At 42.6% G+C, this 20,107-nt stretch overlaps 1 protein-coding gene across 1 annotated transcript in view; it reads left to right on the forward strand.

Moving 5' to 3' along the window:
- The window catches only part of atp9a (ATPase phospholipid transporting 9A), a 30,148-nt gene extending 16,174 nt beyond the window's left edge, over positions 1 to 13,974 (forward strand). The window contains exons 16-28 of the mRNA XM_078288373.1: positions 194 to 286; positions 478 to 561; positions 1,641 to 1,811; positions 2,658 to 2,756; positions 3,836 to 3,925; positions 4,139 to 4,283; positions 4,841 to 4,905; positions 5,544 to 5,699; positions 7,097 to 7,161; positions 7,414 to 7,522; positions 7,666 to 7,723; positions 10,570 to 10,773; positions 12,032 to 13,974. Of these exons, the coding sequence (XP_078144499.1) occupies positions 194 to 286; positions 478 to 561; positions 1,641 to 1,811; positions 2,658 to 2,756; positions 3,836 to 3,925; positions 4,139 to 4,283; positions 4,841 to 4,905; positions 5,544 to 5,699; positions 7,097 to 7,161; positions 7,414 to 7,522; positions 7,666 to 7,723; positions 10,570 to 10,773; positions 12,032 to 12,168 (1,476 nt within the window). The 3' untranslated portion in view covers positions 12,169 to 13,974. The remainder of the gene's footprint in view (positions 1 to 193; positions 287 to 477; positions 562 to 1,640; positions 1,812 to 2,657; positions 2,757 to 3,835; positions 3,926 to 4,138; positions 4,284 to 4,840; positions 4,906 to 5,543; positions 5,700 to 7,096; positions 7,162 to 7,413; positions 7,523 to 7,665; positions 7,724 to 10,569; positions 10,774 to 12,031) is intronic.
- Positions 13,975 to 20,107: the final 6,133 nt, after the last annotated feature.

Consider the following 20,107-nt stretch of genomic DNA (forward strand, 5'->3'; position numbering starts at 1 on the left):
AGTTCTCCTTTTCTAGGCAACAGACAATCATGAAATAGTAGGCCTACATGTGCACCTTGGCTCACGTGGGTTTGGACTGGGAATCTCTTCTGGGTAAAGCACAGGCTACAGTGGCATTTGATGTATGATGTGTTATGTTTTTAAAACCTATTTATGTCTCACACTGGATCGATGCTGGATAATTGTTTTCTAGGATGAATCTACAGGAGAGATCACATTCTACATGAAGGGTGCTGATGTGGTGATGGCAGGCATCGTCCAGTATAATGACTGGCTGGAAGAGGAGGTACAGTTCCCTCTTTTCCATAACAAGCTAATGATCTTTTTTCATTGCTCAATTTAATTGGACTTTTTTTGGTATGTTTGTTTCTGTATTTGTTTCTCATTGCTATTAGAAAATAACTATTAGACAGGTAGTTCAGTCGATACTCTGCATGCGCCTCAGTTGCCGCTGTTGAAACTCACTCTGTTTTCCAGTGTGGAAACATGGCGAGGGAAGGCCTGAGGGTCCTTGTGGTCTCTAAGAAGTCCCTGACAGAGGAGCAGTACCAGGACTTTGAGGTGAGCGTGCTTTCATCGGGTCGACCCGCAGGGGAATGAGTCTGAGCTGAGGGAGCGGGCCTCGCCTACATCCAACAGGAGAACAAGGCAGTCTTGATGAAGTATAGCTTCACTCCCCTGTGGCTGGCTGAGTTCATAAGCAACCTTGAAGATTCACTTTGTTTTGACAAAGTTTGGTAAAGCCATTATGATCGGAATACAACCGGAATATCAGGAAGTGTGCCTGATATCTGAGCACGTGCAAATTCTACTCAAAATCTGCTGACTGCCTAACAACAAAAAATGCAGATGGATAATATGGTAGTTTATGTAGACTTTTCCACCGTTTTTAAATGTCAAAGAGTGCTGTTCGGTAATTGGATTAACCCCCGCACCCCATACACCCCGCCCTCCCACGCACACACCCGTGTACCCCTACTGCTGCTCAGCCCGTACACACACACATATTGCCTCCCATTGTTGGGGCAGGGCAGAGCAATTTCTCCCCTGCAGCCCTCAGCCCCGGGCCCATTACTGAAGCGTGTGATTGTGTGAGCCGAGCTGAGCGGGGCTGGGCTGAGCCGAGCTGGTGGGCAGCAGTGAGTCACGGACTGAGTCACACACAGAGTTTGTGTTCCTGCATGAGTCACACTCAGATTGTTTTTGCTTTATCTCACTCGAAAATTGCCCTGGAGCTGGAGCGCTGGAGATGGGCGTTAACCGACCGGTCGCGTCTGTTCTGTATTTCCAGCTCTCTAAAACATGGTACCTTTTTAGGGTTGCACATGAACAACTATCAATAGAATTATATTGGAGTTTCAGTGTGACTTACTCGCTGGTAGATAATGGCATTTATTCATGTTGTGCACAGTTTAATCTCTGTCTAGGTTGCGTAATTCCACAAACACATGCACACTGTGTGAAGCGTCCCTGCTGCTGATTTTCATGTTTCTATCTGTGTTTTCTCCTTTTGTTCCTCCCCGTTTCCCTCGTTTGCTCTTCTAATGGTTTTACCTTATTTATACTAATTTCATCTCTCCCCACCGCAACCATTCCCACCCCCGCCCCCGGCTCTGCCCACCCCTCACCCCGCTCCCCAGGCGCGGTACGTCCAGGCCAAGCTCAGCGTCCATGACCGCTCTCTGAAGGTGGCCACAGTGATTGAGAGTCTGGAGATGGAGATGGAGCTGCTGTGTCTGACCGGGGTGGAGGACCAGCTCCAGGCTGATGTCAGGCCCACCCTGGAGATCCTCCGCAATGCAGGCATCAAGGTCTGGAGGGTAGACAGCCTCACAGCGTACAGTAGCAACACACTAGTAAACAAAACATAGGAACAAGATATTAAAGCAAAAAAAATATCATCCTAAAGTAGGATTCACATATGTTTTTCGTCTTATCTCGAAAAGCATAGTCCAGATTTACGTACAAGCAGAAGTCTTTCTCAAGCCCCGGTGCAAAAGACAAGAATGTTGTACATACAGTATAATAGTATAGATAGAATGAATGGATAGAGTGAACATGCCCATTCAAATCAAAATTGTTGAGTTTGATTACATTGTGATAGAAATGAGCCTGGTTTTGTGCAGGAGACTAATAAAGCTGATTAATCACCATGTTAAAAGTTTGTATAATAGTCATGCAAGCGGTACCAGAGGAGATTACCCTGATCGATCCATTTAAGTTCTGTGCTCTTATCTGTAATGTCGCCAAGCAACATCCAGAGCTACTCCACTGAGAATAAATAGGAGACAGACTTTGGATAATGTGATAGCACCCTGTTTGATTTTTCTAGAGATTTTGGTACATTTTCTGGTAGAAGCTCTAGCACCATCATAAAATAAACTTCATTTGATTGTAAATAGTCCACAAACTTAGTCTCCCAGATAGAGCAGCTCCAGAAAGGTTCTCATGGTAATGTCACTGATGATTCACTTTGTAAATTTCACTTTGTTCTGCTAATTTTAGCTTGTTGTTTACCCTTTAAACTGCCAGGTTATGGGAACAGCACATGCACATTTTGTTTGAGTGGAATTTCCCTTTAAAGATGTAAGCACATGTCCTAATTCCAATGTCTTCTTAGCTACAAAAGTAAATCTTATTCTCTGATTTCAATTTAGGTGTGGATGCTGACAGGAGACAAGCTCGAAACGGCCACTTGCACCGCCAAGAACGCCCATCTGGTCACCCGCAACCAGGACATCCACATCTTCAGACCCGTAAGTGCAGGAGGAGGACCCCTCTTCCTCTGATGTGCATATGAAGTGGGTAATAGTTGATTTTAGCGTCGCGGGGGTTCATCCCGGTTCAACAGGGCACTCACAGTTTCCTGACTGTGTCGACCCGCGGGCATCCATCCTCTGCGCGGCCAAGGCTCATTTGCTCGCGGTCGTACAAGCCCCACACAAGTACGCATGCAGCCCGGGCCAGGATCCGCAGCTGAATAAATCACCTCCCACCGGCGCAAGCATCCAAGCCACTGTCAAAGAGAACAAACAGGCCTTCGCTCAGACGGAGAGGAGAAACCAGCTGAACCACTCCCAGAGGGAACACGCAGAGGGCTCACTTCCTAATTTGTTTTGCAGGTTGTGGGTTCTCTCGACTGCTTTGATAGTCCCCTTTGCCTTCCCCTCTGGACCCGTGCCAGAGCAGAAGGAGAGCCTGCCATATAGGAAGGTTACAACTTGCGTACAACTGCGGTTACTGGAAGAGCATAACAATGGTTGGCACGGCTTGAAAACCTCTGTCCCAGTGGATAGGGGGAGTGCTGACTGGGCCCGCAACACATACATCTGGATTAGTTTCCTGGTTGCCACCAACGACATGATCTGGATTGACGTATGAATAGTCAACGGTTGAAGGATATTCATACCAGAGCATAACACTTGTTGACAGATTAATACCATGCCATGTCAGTGCCGCATTTTTGCAGAATTTTTTAAGTCTATATTTGAAACTGACACAGTTGTTGGTTATGTTGCATGTTTTTTCTGGACATTTCCACTCAGGAATTTTCAATAGAATAGCTTAGCTCAAATTTTCAGTCAGTGATTTTTGGGTTGAATACTCATTTAGTGGTGGTTGACAGTTATTAGGTTACTGTAGGTCTATATATAATTCTCCTAATCACGGATAAAGGCAGTTGAAGTCGAGCTGACATTTTTTACACTGTGGGTTTGATTGCTATCAGCAGGCCAGACTCACTGACTGTGACCCTGATGATTCTTTTTGTGTGTGTGTGTGTGTGTGTGTCTGCTTGCATGTGCGTGCATTTGCAAATGCGGTTGCATTGCCATAGGTGACAACGCGAGGAGAGGCCCACCTGGAGCTCAACGCTTTTAGGAGAAAACACGACTGTGCACTGGTGATATCAGGGGACTCGCTTGAGGTAAACACTGTCTGTGTGCTTGCGCGTGTCTAACCCCCCCCCCCCACTTCTCCCTCCTTAAGGATCTCTGGAAGTGGTATCTGTGGTTAGTGTTACTGCCTAAACCGCGGTAGGAGTTAAACTGTAAAGTAAGTTGAGTTCCACAGCTGAGATAAGCGGTGTGCCCCAAGTTGATTGTTTTTTTTTTTTGTGTGTGTGTGTGTTTTTTTGCAGGTTTGTCTGAAGTTCTACGAGTACGAGTTCATGGAGCTGGCGTGCCAGTGTCCCGCTGTGGTTTGCTGTCGATGCGCCCCCACCCAGAAGGCTCAGATAGTCCGGCTGCTGCAAGAGCGCACAGGCAAACTCACCTGTGCTGTAGGTGCGTAGCATCAAAGCAGCCATGAAGGGTGTATCCCACCTGTTTCACAGCTTTTTAAAGTCAGATTTACCCTATCACACTTTAAAATGGTATGATGATTGTTTTTCCTCCCCTTGTTTTATTCAGGGTTTTTATCATTTTGGGAACCTCTTTACCTTCTCCACACTCTCCATCTGTCTAAGCCACAAACCTCTGTCACTCACTTATACTGGTTCATGTCAAAAACACTCCCAGTATGGACATTGATCAGCTATGGCATAGTTATTGATAATGTGATAAAATCGAGGGGTGCTGATTTTGATTGTGCATGAACGATAATATGCTATACATCTGCTGACACTTAGTTTGTTGTCTGGCAAATTGCATTGTCGTTTCATCTCCCTTTAGATGGCTGTTATTGGTCTCTTTTTCAGGGCGAATTAAGGGAGTGTCTCGCCCAGCACACACACACACACACACACCCACACACACACAATGCACAACGCACTCCCTGACAGTCTGCATGGTGAGTCAGTGATGTGAATCCTGACACTTCCATGGCTTTTGTTTTCTCTTAGGGGACGGAGGAAACGATGTCAGCATGATCCAGGAAGCCGACTGTGGCGTGGGAGTGGAGGGCAAAGTAAGACTCTCTCCATCTCAGCGCCTCACATTGCAGCGCCGCTCTCACAGTTGTCGCTGCGCGTTTCCTGTCAAGAGGGTTGTCACGTTCACAGACATGTAGAGGGACGTGCACACAGATGATCCCTCTTTCCTTCTATGAGAATCTATTCTGTGTGTAGAGGAAACAAAGATGACAGAATGGTATTGCGCTGACGTAAAAGTAAGAGTCTCTCAGCAGCCCAATTCTTGTCCTTCTCACAGTTCTGCAATGATACTGCTTACCTTGCAGAGGAATGTATCATTTATGTTGGGGAAACAAAAAAAAGGTGACATCATGGTATCATGTTGAACAGCTGCAATGACAGCAGTTCACACAGACATAATAATTGGTATTGGTCTAATCAATCAGATTTTTTGTATTTGACTGATTTATTTAATATATGTAAGTCTAATACCTGCTGGATTCTAGATTCATATACAGTATATTTCATGATTGATGAAACAGAGTATTTGCCTGTGCATAACTTGCTTTTTTAAAGTTTACAAATGATTGAGCTCCATTTTGTTCATTATATCCACTCATGAATATGCTTTTTAAGGTTACCAAAGACCTTTTGTAACATTTACTCACTTTCCTCTGTGCTGTGTCTTTGGCAGGAAGGGAAGCAGGCCTCGCTGGCTGCCGACTTCTCTGTGACTCAGTTCAAACACTTAGGCCGTCTCCTCATGGTCCATGGGAGGAACAGCTACAAGAGGTCTGCAGCCCTCAGCCAGTTTGTCATCCACAGGAGCCTATGCATCAGCACCATGCAGGTAGGCTGGGCCAGGGTGTGGTGCCACTTAGGGTGCTGTATACCACTCATATTGAAACTGTAACTTCGCATGAAAATGTCTGCAGGGAGATATGGGTTATGGGGTTATATCAGCAAAACACTTTAATCCAGGCAGTGAAAAATAAGGAAGAGAAGATTTCAGATTTCATTTATTTAGCCTTTTACAGGAATTTGCATTGAACATTGAGTCAGACATTTACAGACATTTCAAAAAGATAACATTTAAGACATCGAAGAACATACATAAACCACACAACAGGAATGACAGTGCAACATTTCAACATACTAAGCTATGTGCTGCAGCAGGTTAGGGTCCTGATCATGGTGCAGAGTCAGGGGGTAAAGTACATTTATGGGAGTTCATTAGTTTGATGCTAAGGGGGACAAATTAATTCCTGTTTGCTTTTGCTGCAGGCATTTTGAAGCGCCGTCCAGATTGCATTAAGGTGTATTCACTGTACAGGATATGGGTGGGATCACTTAGGGTGGAAATGGTTGTGAATTTTGGTAGTGGGAATTTTGTTTGATACGGTTATGGAACTGACAGAGATCCTCCCCAGGCTGCAATGCAGGAAGTCAGGATGATAAAGCTTTTATAAAACAGGGCAAGCAGTGCCTGAATAGACAAGATATCCAAATCTGAGGAGGGAGTGATCAGGGTGAGGCAGGGAGAAGTTTCATGGGTGGTCATGGAAGGGTGGGGTGCATGATGAGTCAGAGGAGTGGGACCTCGGTGCCCTTCTGAGCATCCCACCCCCAGTCCCAGTCCCATACCCCAGTCCAACCTCAGCCCCCGCCGTAGAGGGAAAGCCCGTGACTCACTTGGCCGTGGACCTCGGGGGTTTAGGGAGGCCCTCCTCCACATGTCTCACATTAACGCCGGCCACAGCCACAGCTGTGACCTGTCTGGTATGGGGCCGCCCGGCTGGCACGCCGACGACTTGACAGCTCAATATTTGCACCGTCCATATGTCGAAGAATCATGCTAGAATTAGTCAGCGAGGTTTGCTTCTCTGCGGCAGTGGTGCTGTGGCAGAGTAATGATTATTGCCATGTTTCAACTGTTTCGAATTTTATGTATGTGGGATTTGGCTAATTGATTAGTCAAAGTGCGGTTCCCTTCTGTATTGTGAATCAGCGTTACCATAGCAGATTAATGGTATTTCTTCTATTTCTCTGATTCGCTTGCTATTTCTGTGATGTAGTAATCATTTATTGGACTCATTGGTGATATTTTTTTTGTCTGTAGCATTTGGAAAGTGATGCCACTGATTTGTTCCATCACTGTCTCTAATGCCATCAGAGGATTGATATGAAATGAAGAATAAATGATGACTCATTCACTTTATCTGGGTTATTTTTTTCCCTCTCCCCCAGGCTGTTTTCTCCTCTGTTTTCTACTTTGCTTCAGTCCCGCTCTACCAAGGCTTCCTGATTATTGGGTGAGTCTGAATAGTGATGACTTATCAACAGAGCATTTGGCTGCCTTGTTTCTCTGGCATTTCCTTTGTGTTAAAGCACTTTTGAATTGTGAGACTGGGGAAAGTATGAGAGTATTTATGTACTGCAGTAATTCGCTTAAGCACTGAATTTAACAATGAAATGCATGAAACTCCTTTTCCTTGTGCCATTTTATCTGAGCCATGTTCTCTGCACTTAGGACAGTTGAACTGATTGTGAATCATCTGTTTCAGCTACTCCACCATCTACACCATGTTCCCTGTCTTCTCCCTGGTGTTGGACAAAGATGTCAAGTCAGAAGTTGCCATGCTGTACCCAGAGTTATACAAAGATCTCTTGAAGGTACTTATTTAATGGTCACATACTGAATGTTACATTGCAGCACTGAATATGTCAGCAAAACATGACCCAAAATAGCCTACCACAGAAGCATATATGAATAATATAAAAATCAAATGTTTTGTTCTACTATTTTTTTCTCACAGGGCCGACCACTATCTTTCAAGACATTTCTAATATGGGTCCTAATAAGTATCTACCAAGGTAAGGAAGAATTTATAGCAAAATACTGATAATCAGAGTAAGAATAACTATATTCACCAAGTGCAAACATAGTAGCTGTAATAGAGAGACATACTCATAACTTAAATAATATGACAGTACATATCGAGGGCTTGGAGCCAAAGGGGCGTAAGTGCGATTTTGGGTGAATATGAGTATTATATATCAGTTGAAAGGTCTCAGTGAGATCCTTTTAGTGCCAAAAGGACACAACTGAAATCATGACCCATAAGTTTTAATTAAACAAAAACTGAAAGCCGTAACAGTAAAAGTAGGGTTTTGTTTGCTGCCAAAAGGGCGTAACTGCACTTACGCCCTTTTGACACCAAGCAAAACCCCACTTTTGACACTGAACAAGCATTGTGGGTAGAGGATTCTAACAGCACTTAGGTCAACTCAAAATGCATGCTGACGTAAGTAATGCTAGCATGGCAGCATGATCACATCATTTTTAGTATCCTATTCATATCCTAATTCATATTCTAGGTCAATATTAGATGAATGTAAATATGTTAATATTCCCATGAAATAGGCCTATAGATTCAAAATGTTATTTTATAATGTTAGGAGTGTGAACTGGTCAAGATGAGCTCTGGTAGTAAGACTGCTGGTAGCTGAAGTTATCCCTCAGTGTTATGAGGAGTTTTACAGGTCTTTGAATGTGTCCCAGGACACATCAATAAGTGATGTGTCCTGGGACACATACAAAAATGTATTATACTAGCAAAAGAAAAAAAAAGTAGTAGTTTAGAATCAAAAGTAGTTTCTTATGTCTATAGAGGTTTATTAAAAAGGTTTATTAAAAGCTTTAACAGAAAAAAATGTATCAATCAATTTGATATGTTCCATGTAGCCTACAATTTTAAAGGCCTTGGTGAAAGTTGCTGAGCATTACTTCAAGATAAAGATATTCATTCTGATCTTGTTTTATATTTCAGTGTTGATTGAAGTGTAATTGCTAGATTTGTATTAAAATGAATGTGTTTTACAATTGTTTACTTACATTCGCCCATATTCTGCATGGCTGTATTGGGACAATGTTCGTGCCAAAAAGGCGTATTTCACTCTTTTGCCATTTTTAAAAAAGTTAACAAATATAATTCAACTTAAACTGTAGCAGTATTGTTTTTATAGTAATGCTCAATCTGATAACACAAAAAGTTAAAATATTGTGCTTAGTATGTGGTAACGGCAGCTGATCCAAGTTTGATCAAAATTTGTTTTGGCTCTCCTGTAAAATCTACTATAACACACTCACGCCCCTTTGGCTCCAAGCCCTTGATATGGACACATTGTACACGGACAACAGGACATAACATACAGTGCAAACATGTGATAGACAGTAGACATATCGCTCTACATATATACATTCAATTCATTCATTATGTGCATTCAAACAGCATGTCGTATGGCTGCCTAGTAACATGTAGATGTACAAGACACTAGGCTGAGGATCTGATGTTTTATTTAGCCAGGAAGACAAATCGCACCCCAAGCTGCTCTTACAAAGTCAATAGAAATGATCCTGCTCTGCTGTCGTGACATATAGTTCTCCCCAACGGCCCACACATTTGTTCTTAATTGCTAGAAGGGTTTATTTATGTCTGTGGTGATTGTGCATGTTAAAAAACCTGAGGTAGTTTTCCGACATGGGCCATTTGTAGTGAAAAGGCGTTTCCACGGGCATCCAAAGCTGCACCCCTGCACCTTTTGTCTGTAACTCACTCCCAGCCTATTTCTGTCAACACACAGATATTCCATTTTATGGCTGATCCAAAGCTATATTTCCAACTGACTGGGCCTGCTTTCCAAACCGTTGATGTGTTTATTGGTATCAATTCCATTACAGTTGCCTCTACCTTCTTTTCGAATGCCTTGCAAGTGTATTTGAGGTGACTAAATGATATACTTCCAGGTACAAACTCTTTACTGTAACTAGGGCTGGGTATCGTTTAAAAAAGTACGATACCAGTACCAATACCAGTACCCTTAAAGTGATACCGATACCAATAGAGTACTTCATTCGATACCTTTTTTTTTTACGTTTTGGTGGCATCTCGGCACGCTGAACTGCCAACTCCGTCACATACACCGCGCTCGACTTCACCACAGACTGTATGGGTTGTAGCTGCTGCGGTAGTGGGCCAATCACACGTCACATTAAATCGAAGAACGCTTGTGGTGATTGGCTGTGAGCAAAACCATACAAATAGTCATTTTTTTCTAGATCTGTGTACAAAAAGTATCGAATGCAGGTACCGTTTGACTGGAGAAGTTTGGATACTACTTGGTACTGGGTTATTTCGGTCGATACCTTAAAGGTATCGAGTACCGATACCCAGCCCTAACTGTAACTAACTACATGGAGATAATGCATATTTTTTTTATAAGATCTGCTAGTATCAAATACATTTTCAATCCCAGGAAGTGTTACATGGCCTGGTTTTAAAAGGTCACAATAACAATCTGAGAGAAGTGGTGGGAAAGAAGAGTCAAAAAATGTGCAAAAGTGGAAAAACTTCCTCTTCCTGTGAGGGAAAATTCTGCCTGTAAAATGGATCTTGTTACTTTTTAAATTCAAAAGATGTGTTCTGATCTGTTGACGTGTGATATAGTATTTCAATCACTCCCTGGTCGCTTTGTTCACATTTTGCTGACGACGGCAAAACGCGGCATAACACAGCGACCAGAGTAAAGTTCAGGTTGAGTGTAAAGCCAGAGTCACCTTATGTGACACGTATGGATTGCTGCTTTAAAGCTTGCTGTTCAAACATCCGAGGCGCTGGCACCGTTTTACTCTCAGGTCGTGTTCTCTCTTTTCTCCACAGGGAGCATCATCATGTACGGGGCGATGCTGCTCTTCGAGTCGGAGTTCGTCCACATCGTCGCCATCTCCTTCACCTCCCTAATTCTCACCGAGCTGCTCATGGTGGCCCTGACCATCCAGACGTGGCACTGGCTCATGATCGTCGCCGAGCTCCTGAGCCTGGCTTGCTACATCGCCTCGCTCGTCTTCCTGCACGAGTTCATAGGTGAGTAAACACAAACACCGGAGATTGAGCTTGCGGCAGTGTATTTCATGCGGATGAGAAAACAAACGCGGCCTTAATTCATGTCAGCGTGGCCTGATGGATGGTATTGGGCTTTTCCTGACCTTGAAATAGTACGTCAGCGTTCAACAATACGGGGGGATCTGCTCATTCATATGCCTCTGGTGTACAGTAGGCCCTGGCATGCTGGGTGTTAGGAAGGCTAAAGGTGACAAATTGACCTGGTGTGGAACAGGCACAGGCATGCCATAGTATCAAAGAGGAAATGCCAAAGTCTCCTGTTCGTTTCCCGTTCCTGCCACCATGCACTGCCAAGCTCCGTGTGTTTATCACAGAAAAGAAGGTGTAAGCGTTTGGTAGAAAAGCAAAATTCTTCTCTGTGTTAGAGCGGAACAGCTTTGTAGCTATTAAAAGTGCAACACAGAAAAGAATAGCTTTTATTGTGGAAGAAGTTCATTGCATTGGTGTTTATATTATTCCATTTCAGTCTGTTTGTCGCCAGGCTGTTTATTTATTTGACCTGGCTAAAAAATGCCAATTTTAGTTGTGCCATATTGAGACTCGTGACACATACAATACTCAATTGGAGCTTTCCAAACATATATTTTTGGGCTTTATGTGGGGTGTGGAGTTCCATTTTCAGCCTGCAATCTAGACCACTGAGTATCATGACTGGAATGTGGTCAAGTTTACCCTTTTTGGACACTTTTTCTCTTTCTTGAAGTCGGACTAGAATAGATTTTAAAAGCCATTATTCTTGGGCATGTCATTCACACACATATTTGGGCATTTTTCAAGTACATTTATATAAAATTATTTGAGGTTTATTTTTCTATCCCCTACATTCAGAGCCCCCTAGATTCATAACTTTCCACCTCATGACATGAAAATCCATGTCAAGAACTCCTGAGAGAGATTATATTTGATTTTCTACTCACTAGGCTCAATTAATGTGATGCTGTACAATATCATTAACATTATACACAGGTAGTACCACAGGAGAGACAGAAGATGCAATTTACTTGCCAGTGGCAAAATCTTAAATGACTTGTAACATGAAATTAGGTGAACCACCATTATAACAAAACTGTTGACTGTCAACTAATTACATCATTGCTGCTTTGACGCCAGTACAACTGTGAAGAACAGATAGTTCAGCAGTGTTTAATTAGGCTTAGAGGCGTTTGTCTGTTTCCCCCAGCCTCCCTCTGACCCTTGACTCTGTCTGTGTCTCTGCCAGATGTTTACTTCATCACCACGGTGTCGTTCCTGTGGAAGGTGACCGTCATCACCCTGGTGAGCTGTCTGCCCCTTTACATCCTCAAGTACCTGCGGAGACGCTTCTCCCCACCCAACTACTCCAAGCTGACCTCGTAGACCGCGTCGGGAGTCCCCAGCCTACAGAGGGGCGTCCCTCCCTCGTCCAACAGAGCCTGCGCTTGGACCGGAGAATTAAAAAAATGGAGTTCTTCCCCTTTAATTTATTCTGAAAGGTTCCACTTGCAAATTTGGGAGACAAAGGTGAATTTGTCTGGGTGTTTTTGAGGAGAGTTTTGCATTAGTTAAACATCAGTGTTCCTTGCTACATGTGTTTGATGCAAAGGCTGATGACGCCTCTGGATTGAGAACACCTGCAGTGAACTGTGGGTCGGATTAGTCTCATCAACTGGTTTTAGAAGCAAAACGTCTGTATTCTGTCAGCATTATGGGCATGAAAATGTTTTGCACAGCGAAATGTAAATATGTAGGTGCCATAATGGAGTGACACATGGCAGTTTAGGCCTGTTTTAATGAAGTGAGTCACTAAACCGATGAAGCAAATCATTCAGGTTTTTTTGTAATTTAAATTATAAACACTGAGAAACGTAACTGGAAAAGTTGGATTGATTTGACCCATTTCTCACTCAGTACTGTAGATGTGTGATCAGGTTTTGGGCTGGAAACGGGACATTTTCCTACTTTTCCAGTTAGATCTTGAATAGGAAAGCCTTTTTTTATTGTAAGACACTGAAATTGACGTAGCATTTTCTCAGGACTTGATTCACACTCTCCTTAAACGGCCGATTTCTAAATGGAGTTTGAGAATTATATGGTGAACCGGTTTACTGGCCAGACTTTGCATGAAACACATGTCTGTAAGTGTGTGTACTTGTTTATGCGTCACTCCGATGCTACAGCCCAACATGACGGAGGTGGTGCGGTTGTTTATTTTAGCATGACCCACAGTCTCTGAAGTCAAATCTGTCTTTGTCTTTTCGTACGGACCCTGGATGGTAAAGCTGTTAGTGTTTGAGGAGCGCGGTCAAAAGAAACAGCCACTAAGGAGCATCGGCTATTTGCAGCCGAAACCTTCCTCCGGCCGTCCCGACAGGCCGTGCGTTCACGAGGGGAACGTGTCGCCCTCTCATGTGGCCGCTCCGGAGGCCAGCACCGGCCGCACTTCTAGCATTGCATGATGACTCACTGTAGTAGTGACCTAAAGCCATAACCCAAAATACCCCACTGACCAATGTCCAGCTTGTCTCACTGCTACGGCTACTAACCCCCGCTGATTAACTGTGAGAGAGAAAGAGAACAAATCACAACTATCAGTCAAATACATGAATGTGAATATTGTCGTTAAGTATTACTGCACATTTAGAAAAAACAACAGAAGTACTCTAAATCCATTCCTCATAATTCATTTCACTAGTGGCGTGACGATGGAGATACTGTAAATAATTAGCAGTTACTAGTAATATCTCCCCGTTTTCCTCATTTTATTATTTTATGGTCATTTTGAGTTCAGCATCATGAAATGGTCACTGGGCTGATGTGACTCAGTGAATCCTAATGTGTCAAAGAGCGTACAGGGTGCCATAAGTAATCATGTTTCATATTTCATGTGTTCAATCGAAGTTTTAACCTCCGTTGAATTTAACACGCTTTTTGCACAGAATTTTGTTTTGTACGACCGACGATTACACCGTTCTGTTATGTTGTGGAATTGCAAAACATAAAAGGCGGTAAAATTATATATATGTACTGTTATATATGTTTTATTATTTGGTGACTTGTAAATAACCTGGTTTGGTTTTTTTTATTTATTAACCTTTTTCATTTTATGATCTTAATTGCACTCGGATTAGCAGAACAAAAAGGGAGGATTGTGTTGATGTTAATATTGTGATGATGATTAATAAATCTCATGTTGTTTTCTTTTCTAGTGCCATTTTTCCTTTAGCATTCCTCAGAAATGGGTGTTGTGTGTGGGCTGAAAATATCATCCACAGTTTGTGTGTGTGTGTAAAAACTATTATTATGGTCTTCCATCCAGATCTTGATGATACGGTCTGAGTTATACAGTATATACAGATAAGTCCTTTGTGTTCTGAGAGCAAGCTGCAGATCCAGGCTTCACTGTCAGTGTTTGGCACTCTCTCACCAGATGAGGGAGTCGCTGGAGCTTCTGTCTGCACTCTCCACTCATACTCACATCCCATCAGGCCAACTGTAGCTCAGGATATGTCTCAAACACAGCCATTAGACCTAATCATAAATTAATAGAGCTGAGTAATATAACACCAAATAGTACACGATTATTCATAAAAGCTATAACTTTGCATGGAAAACAACATTTCTTCATTTTTCTTCAGAATGAATGTTCACGGTTAGTTTCATTTAAAGGAAGGAACCTGTAAATTGGTCGTATACACAAGTTGGAAAAGTGTTGAATCTCAGATGGTGTATTCATCCCTGAGGTGGTTTGAGTTGGACTAGCTTCTCAGTCATAAAATCATTTTCAAGAAAAAAAAGCACTGCACTACTGTATGTTCATATTAAAACTCTGCGTCCAACTCTTTTTTTTCTTGTTCCATTGCCCAAATGCGTAGGTTATACCATTAAAAGAAACCATTTAACTTAATCAGTCCCATGAAAAGTGAAATTCCACTCCAGAATCAACAGAGCTGCCTCCTAACCTTAACATTCGTGGTCTTTCCTCCCTGCTTTAAACCATCTTTGGAGCCCCTATTGGTTCACCGCCAAATCCACAATCCAATCACACCAGAGAGAGAGAGCGCAGGTCAGAGTAAATTTTGAATTTTACTGTGCAGTTTACTAGGTTTTTGATTTTTAAACTTTAAAATAGGTAGCTTACAGCTGGGACTTACATAACGTATCCTGGCTAATCATCGCAAGGTCGGTGCATTTTATCATTGGCACTTCAAGACAAGAATTTGTTTCCAACTTGGAAACATCTAACACGCTGCTCCCAATGGAACAGTGCAAGAGAGAGGGAGAGGGAGAGAGACTCCCGCTAATGTGCAACAGAATACACCACAAACTGTCATGGGGTCTTGACTTGAGTGGTTAATACAAATGATACTATGGAACCATGTGGGATCCATATCCAACCTTCAGGCCAAGGCAACCACATCAACAGGGTTGCCTGGGCCTTCGCCAGTTTCCTAGAGAGAATACTAGACTACTGCTGGGGAGATTGGGACTGAGGTCAACTGTGCTTCTGTGTCGTATCAAATTGGTCGGAGGCCCAATAAACTCCCTGCCTCACCCATGATGACGCGGGACAATAACTCTTATTTGTAATTACAATGCTTATAGGGTCATAATGTCTCATTAAGTTGCTCTGCTTAGATGCAGCATGCTGTTTTGAAATAACAAAAACCCCAGCCGCCCAGAATGTTGCTAGATTTGCAATCACACAAAATAACAACGGACAAGTCGGCGCAGATGAATTGTTTACTACACACTGTTATTGCTTAGTGTAAACACAGGATTTTGGCAACGAGCGGCTCCTCACCGAAACATTGCTAAGCATGAACACACACCCTCTTCTAGCGTCTATTTATAGCTCAGTGGGACTGGAATGCTTTGATTTGTCTTAGCACCCACTACTGTTAAGGCAGGGCTGCAGATGTGTTTCCCCGCCTCGCCTTGTGATCCCTAATGACACTTGTTAATGCCTCCCTAAGCAGCTGTAGTCAACTAGCCAAATAATGTCCAGATTGACTAGATTAATCATGGTTTTTTTTGTTTTCAACAGTTTAAATGAACGAGGGACTGGTGCAATGAGTGATTAATTAGTGATTGTTGACGTGGAAGTGCTGCTAGAGGAAATGCAGTCAGTTGTTGTTTTGAATTATGCGAGGACAGACCGGTTCTGTGTATCTCCTTTGTTTGGGAGGGGAGGAGGTGACTGGGAGTTTGCTCTCTGCCGGTTCTCCTGAACTACTGAATAAGGTTCATCCACTCTGTTTTGACTACCAAATATTGACTGCTTTGCTTTCATATTGTGCTGATAGTAAATACAGAGAGATGTTGAAGTTATGAAATGGGATGGAACTGGAAACCTGGATTCGGCAGGAAAGCGTGTCGACAGGGGGGGTGATATTGTTTCATGGGATTTCATAACGCTGCGCTCAAGAGGGAAAAATCCATGAGCTATTCCTTTACTTTCCACTGGACTTAAGACACTAGAATTCTTTCTGCAAACATTAGAGTATCGATCAGAATCCTATTACATAAGACGGTTGTTTCAGCCAGCGTGGATGTATGCAGTTTCCATATTGATGGAACATATTAGTTCATACAATTCGGAAAAAGGAGGAAAATGTTTTCCAGAGATCGCAAGTTGTGGCAGGAAGGAAATAAGATTCCTTATTGCACAATGACATACCAGCACTACCCAAACTGAAATTCTGTCAGTCGTGGTCTTTTTACAAACTCATGAACTACAGGCTTGCTTGTGTAACTTCCAGTCATTTGAAAGAAAACCCAGTTATATCATGTTGCTATATCATCACAAAGCACAACACCTCGACTCTTTGATAGTGTGCTGAACTAAAGCATCTTCTTTTGAAATATTTCCACTCTAAGTTCAGTACAGCACTGCTCTATATGCCTGCAAATACAAATACACTCAACTCCTGTTAGTCACAGCAAGTTACAAACTATTACCATGCTACTTTTTAATTCACCTATTTGATTAGTCCAAAAGGAGTTAGAGGTTTCAAATCCAGATCCAAATGGAGGCAGAAACCCATGCTTCCCTTTGCCCCCTGAATTTCCTCGGAAAGGTTTCCATGAGACATGATACAATGTGCCATTTCCATATCAAAGTTCCACTGCTTGGATTTAGAAACTCAATCACACATGTTACACTTGGAAAACTAAAACAGGGCAATGCTCTAACCCAGACAACGCTACCTCAATGAGCTGTTTTACAGTGATGGAAAATACTGCATGAACTTGGAAAAAGTGGGCTCTCCTAGCAAAAAACGGAAGTGCAAACTCGGCCGTCTGGACACAGGCAGTTTTCCTTTCTCAAGCTTGTGCCGTATTCATTTACTCATTCATAATTTGAGTTGCATAAGAGTTCCGTAACAGTGGAGGAATTTACATCTGGTAGACGAGGCCCGCTGGATAGTTACCCCCAAAACGTAAGCTCTGGGTACTGCGGTTTACAGACTCATTGCCGTCACCTTGTTCACCCCGTAGTCTAGCATAGACTCTCTCACCCATACTAATCCAAGTCTCAATCCAAAACAGATCCTCTGATTAGTCCCCCCCCCCACCCCCGAAAAGCACACAGATTTTCCTATGAGTGGCCTTGGGCCTCACGTCACTGATGTCAGCACTGTATCAGTCACTGAGGCAATGCAGAAGGTTTAGCACATGGGATAATGAAGATGTTTTACTACAGGCTGAGACAAAATGAAACTCCTCACAGTTTTAGACTCTGTACTTTGTTGGGTCTGTATTAAACTGCTTAAAGCCACATGTTCTGCCATATGCTGTATATGTAGGATGCATTTCATCTATACCATATACTGTATATAAATATGGTAGACCATGTTCAACATTATCTAGACCTACTTGAATTTGTAAAGGTGATTTGGAATTTGAGTTGGATTCGAAAAAGGACTTTGTTTGCTAATTCTAATAATAGATTTCCTGAGTTTTACTTCTGTTTATCTGTATTTTGGAACCTATGATAGGCACCATGCTGCACTGAAAGCCTCAGCAACAGGCACAATACAGCAGTGCTTGAGCATGACACTGACACAGTAGTGTCTCGTTTGACTTGGCTCCTCTGGATGGCTTATTCCACAGCTTCCTCTTCTGGGCAACATATGAACTTGTTAATGGTGAAATGGTTTCTCTTGAAACATTTATTAGTTTGTGTTACCAGCTCCGTGACTAAAGCAGATCTGTCCAATATAAAATGTGTCTGTGTGTGCCTGACTACCCGATGAAATCTATTTATTACTTTCAATTGCAAGACAGCGGGAATTGCAGAGGGTTAAGCTCCTGATTGGAGCCTCTGCCTGCTGTGGTCTATGAGCCTATCTGTGCCTGTTCAGATGAAGCCCAGGCATTAGATGAGGGATTTACAGTTACTTGTAGTCAAGGATGTGATAATCAGCCACCTCACCATCAGTTCAACCAGCCCTTTTAACCTCTGCTGCTTAAAGGCCTGGTCAAACCATGTCACCCAGGTGATTACAGATGTTTGAACAATAAACTCTTTTTCTCAGAGTCCTAATTCATTATTCAGCTGGATGATGGTAATAAAGGAAACCCCAACACACAAGGGATTGGTGCTGTTTTCCAATTCCACATTCACTGGCAAAGCTCTTGATACGGTAACTGAGTGCACAACACAGTAAAACATGAGTTTTAAATACATGTAGAATATGTGAAAGGTTTGCTTATATATGGAGTAAGGTGTGTGATATATACTCCAAGTAGTATTATGAAACAGTTTGCCAAAAACAAATGCTGTGCTATGATGCAAGAAAATGTCATCTTCACTGTGATACAAGAGATACTGAAAGTGATTTATTCACAGAAGCTCCAGACTGGGACTAAAAGCGGAAGTCTGTAGTTTATAGTTGAGAGAACTAAAGGAGGTCTTCATGTCTCACTCCCTCAGTGACCTCAGGTAGCGACTGTGTTGACACTCGCCTCCCTCCACAACCCAAATAATGAAGTTTCATGTGGAAATGAAAAAGTGAGTCTGTATTTTTGGTGTCCGAGAGGAAACTACATACTTGCCTAAGCTGCATAGATGAATCCAAAATATCAATATTCTTTTTTTCCCTGGATGCTACCTTATATAACGTCTATTGCAATGGAAAATTAGTCCTCATGACTGCTGGGGTCAATCTATCTAGTAGTCTTGTTCAGCCTTTTTTCCAGTCAAGTATCAGAGTCTTATTATGTCAAATAATAAAGATGCAGCAGCTTTCCATTAGAAAATGGATAGTAGCTTCCCTAGTGGGAACAATGGAATTCTCTATATTCCATGTTCAAAACGTCAACTCGCCCTGGGCCTGTAATTAATTGAAATCAAATAAACATTTTAGAGCGGCCAGTCTGGTCTACAATCATTTACAATATTGGAAGACAGATTGTACTGCTTACACAGAACAGTCTACCAAACTGTGTAAAGAAATTTTATGTAGTGTATACTGTAATCAAACATCAGAACTATTTTTCATTTTTTCTCTCTCTCTCCTACAGTGTCCTACAGTAATTTCTTCATCCCTACAATGAAGTTCTTGTGTGCTACTGTCTGAGAGAAGCCGCAGAAATGCCTTGGCGCAGGAGCCGGAGACGTCATGGATTCCTGAGAGTGGGGCTTTGCAGGAAAGCCCTGAGTCTCCGACATGGACCGGCTCCAGGTTTCCATGGCAAAGGCGCACAAACAGGAGGAAACACTGAGGGAATCCCGTTATTTTACAGCATTGGACCATTATAAACACCCAGAGCGGGGAAGGAAGCCGCTCTTGATACTCAAGTAATCCTTATAGAGCTCTAGGAAAGAGACTTCATACCATAACCAGTGCTGTAGCTGATGCGGCTACATGTTTTTGAACAGAAAGGGAGTTTGCGCACAGCTGCTCCGTCGCAGCTACAAGTTTTTGAACATATAAAAGGAGTTTTTTTCCCCTGCTTCATCTCGGGTCTACGTTTTTTTTTTACTGAAGATAGTTTCTTCTGCTATGGTTGTTAGAGGAGAATAACTTTTCATCATTTTTAATTTTTTCTTTTACTTATTCTTCAAATGTTTAGAGAGACTTGGAGACTGGCACAGTACCACACCATGAGGTCGATGGATCAAGGTACTGCTGAAGTGTTGTGATTATCTGGTAATCAACCCATTTGATTTTTAATCGATAGAGCAGTGTTAGCGCTGGATGTGTATTGTGTCGTAGCCTAATACTGGTGTGAGCTGTAATGTTACCTCTCAGTTGCCTGTCTAACATTTCTGAGATAGTTGAATGCGTCAGGGAGCCTATTTGGGTAGAGA

This window comes from Centroberyx gerrardi, chromosome 14 (genome assembly GCF_048128805.1).
Source record: "Centroberyx gerrardi isolate f3 chromosome 14, fCenGer3.hap1.cur.20231027, whole genome shotgun sequence".
In the NCBI taxonomy this organism is placed as follows: domain Eukaryota; kingdom Metazoa; phylum Chordata; class Actinopteri; order Beryciformes; family Berycidae; genus Centroberyx; species Centroberyx gerrardi.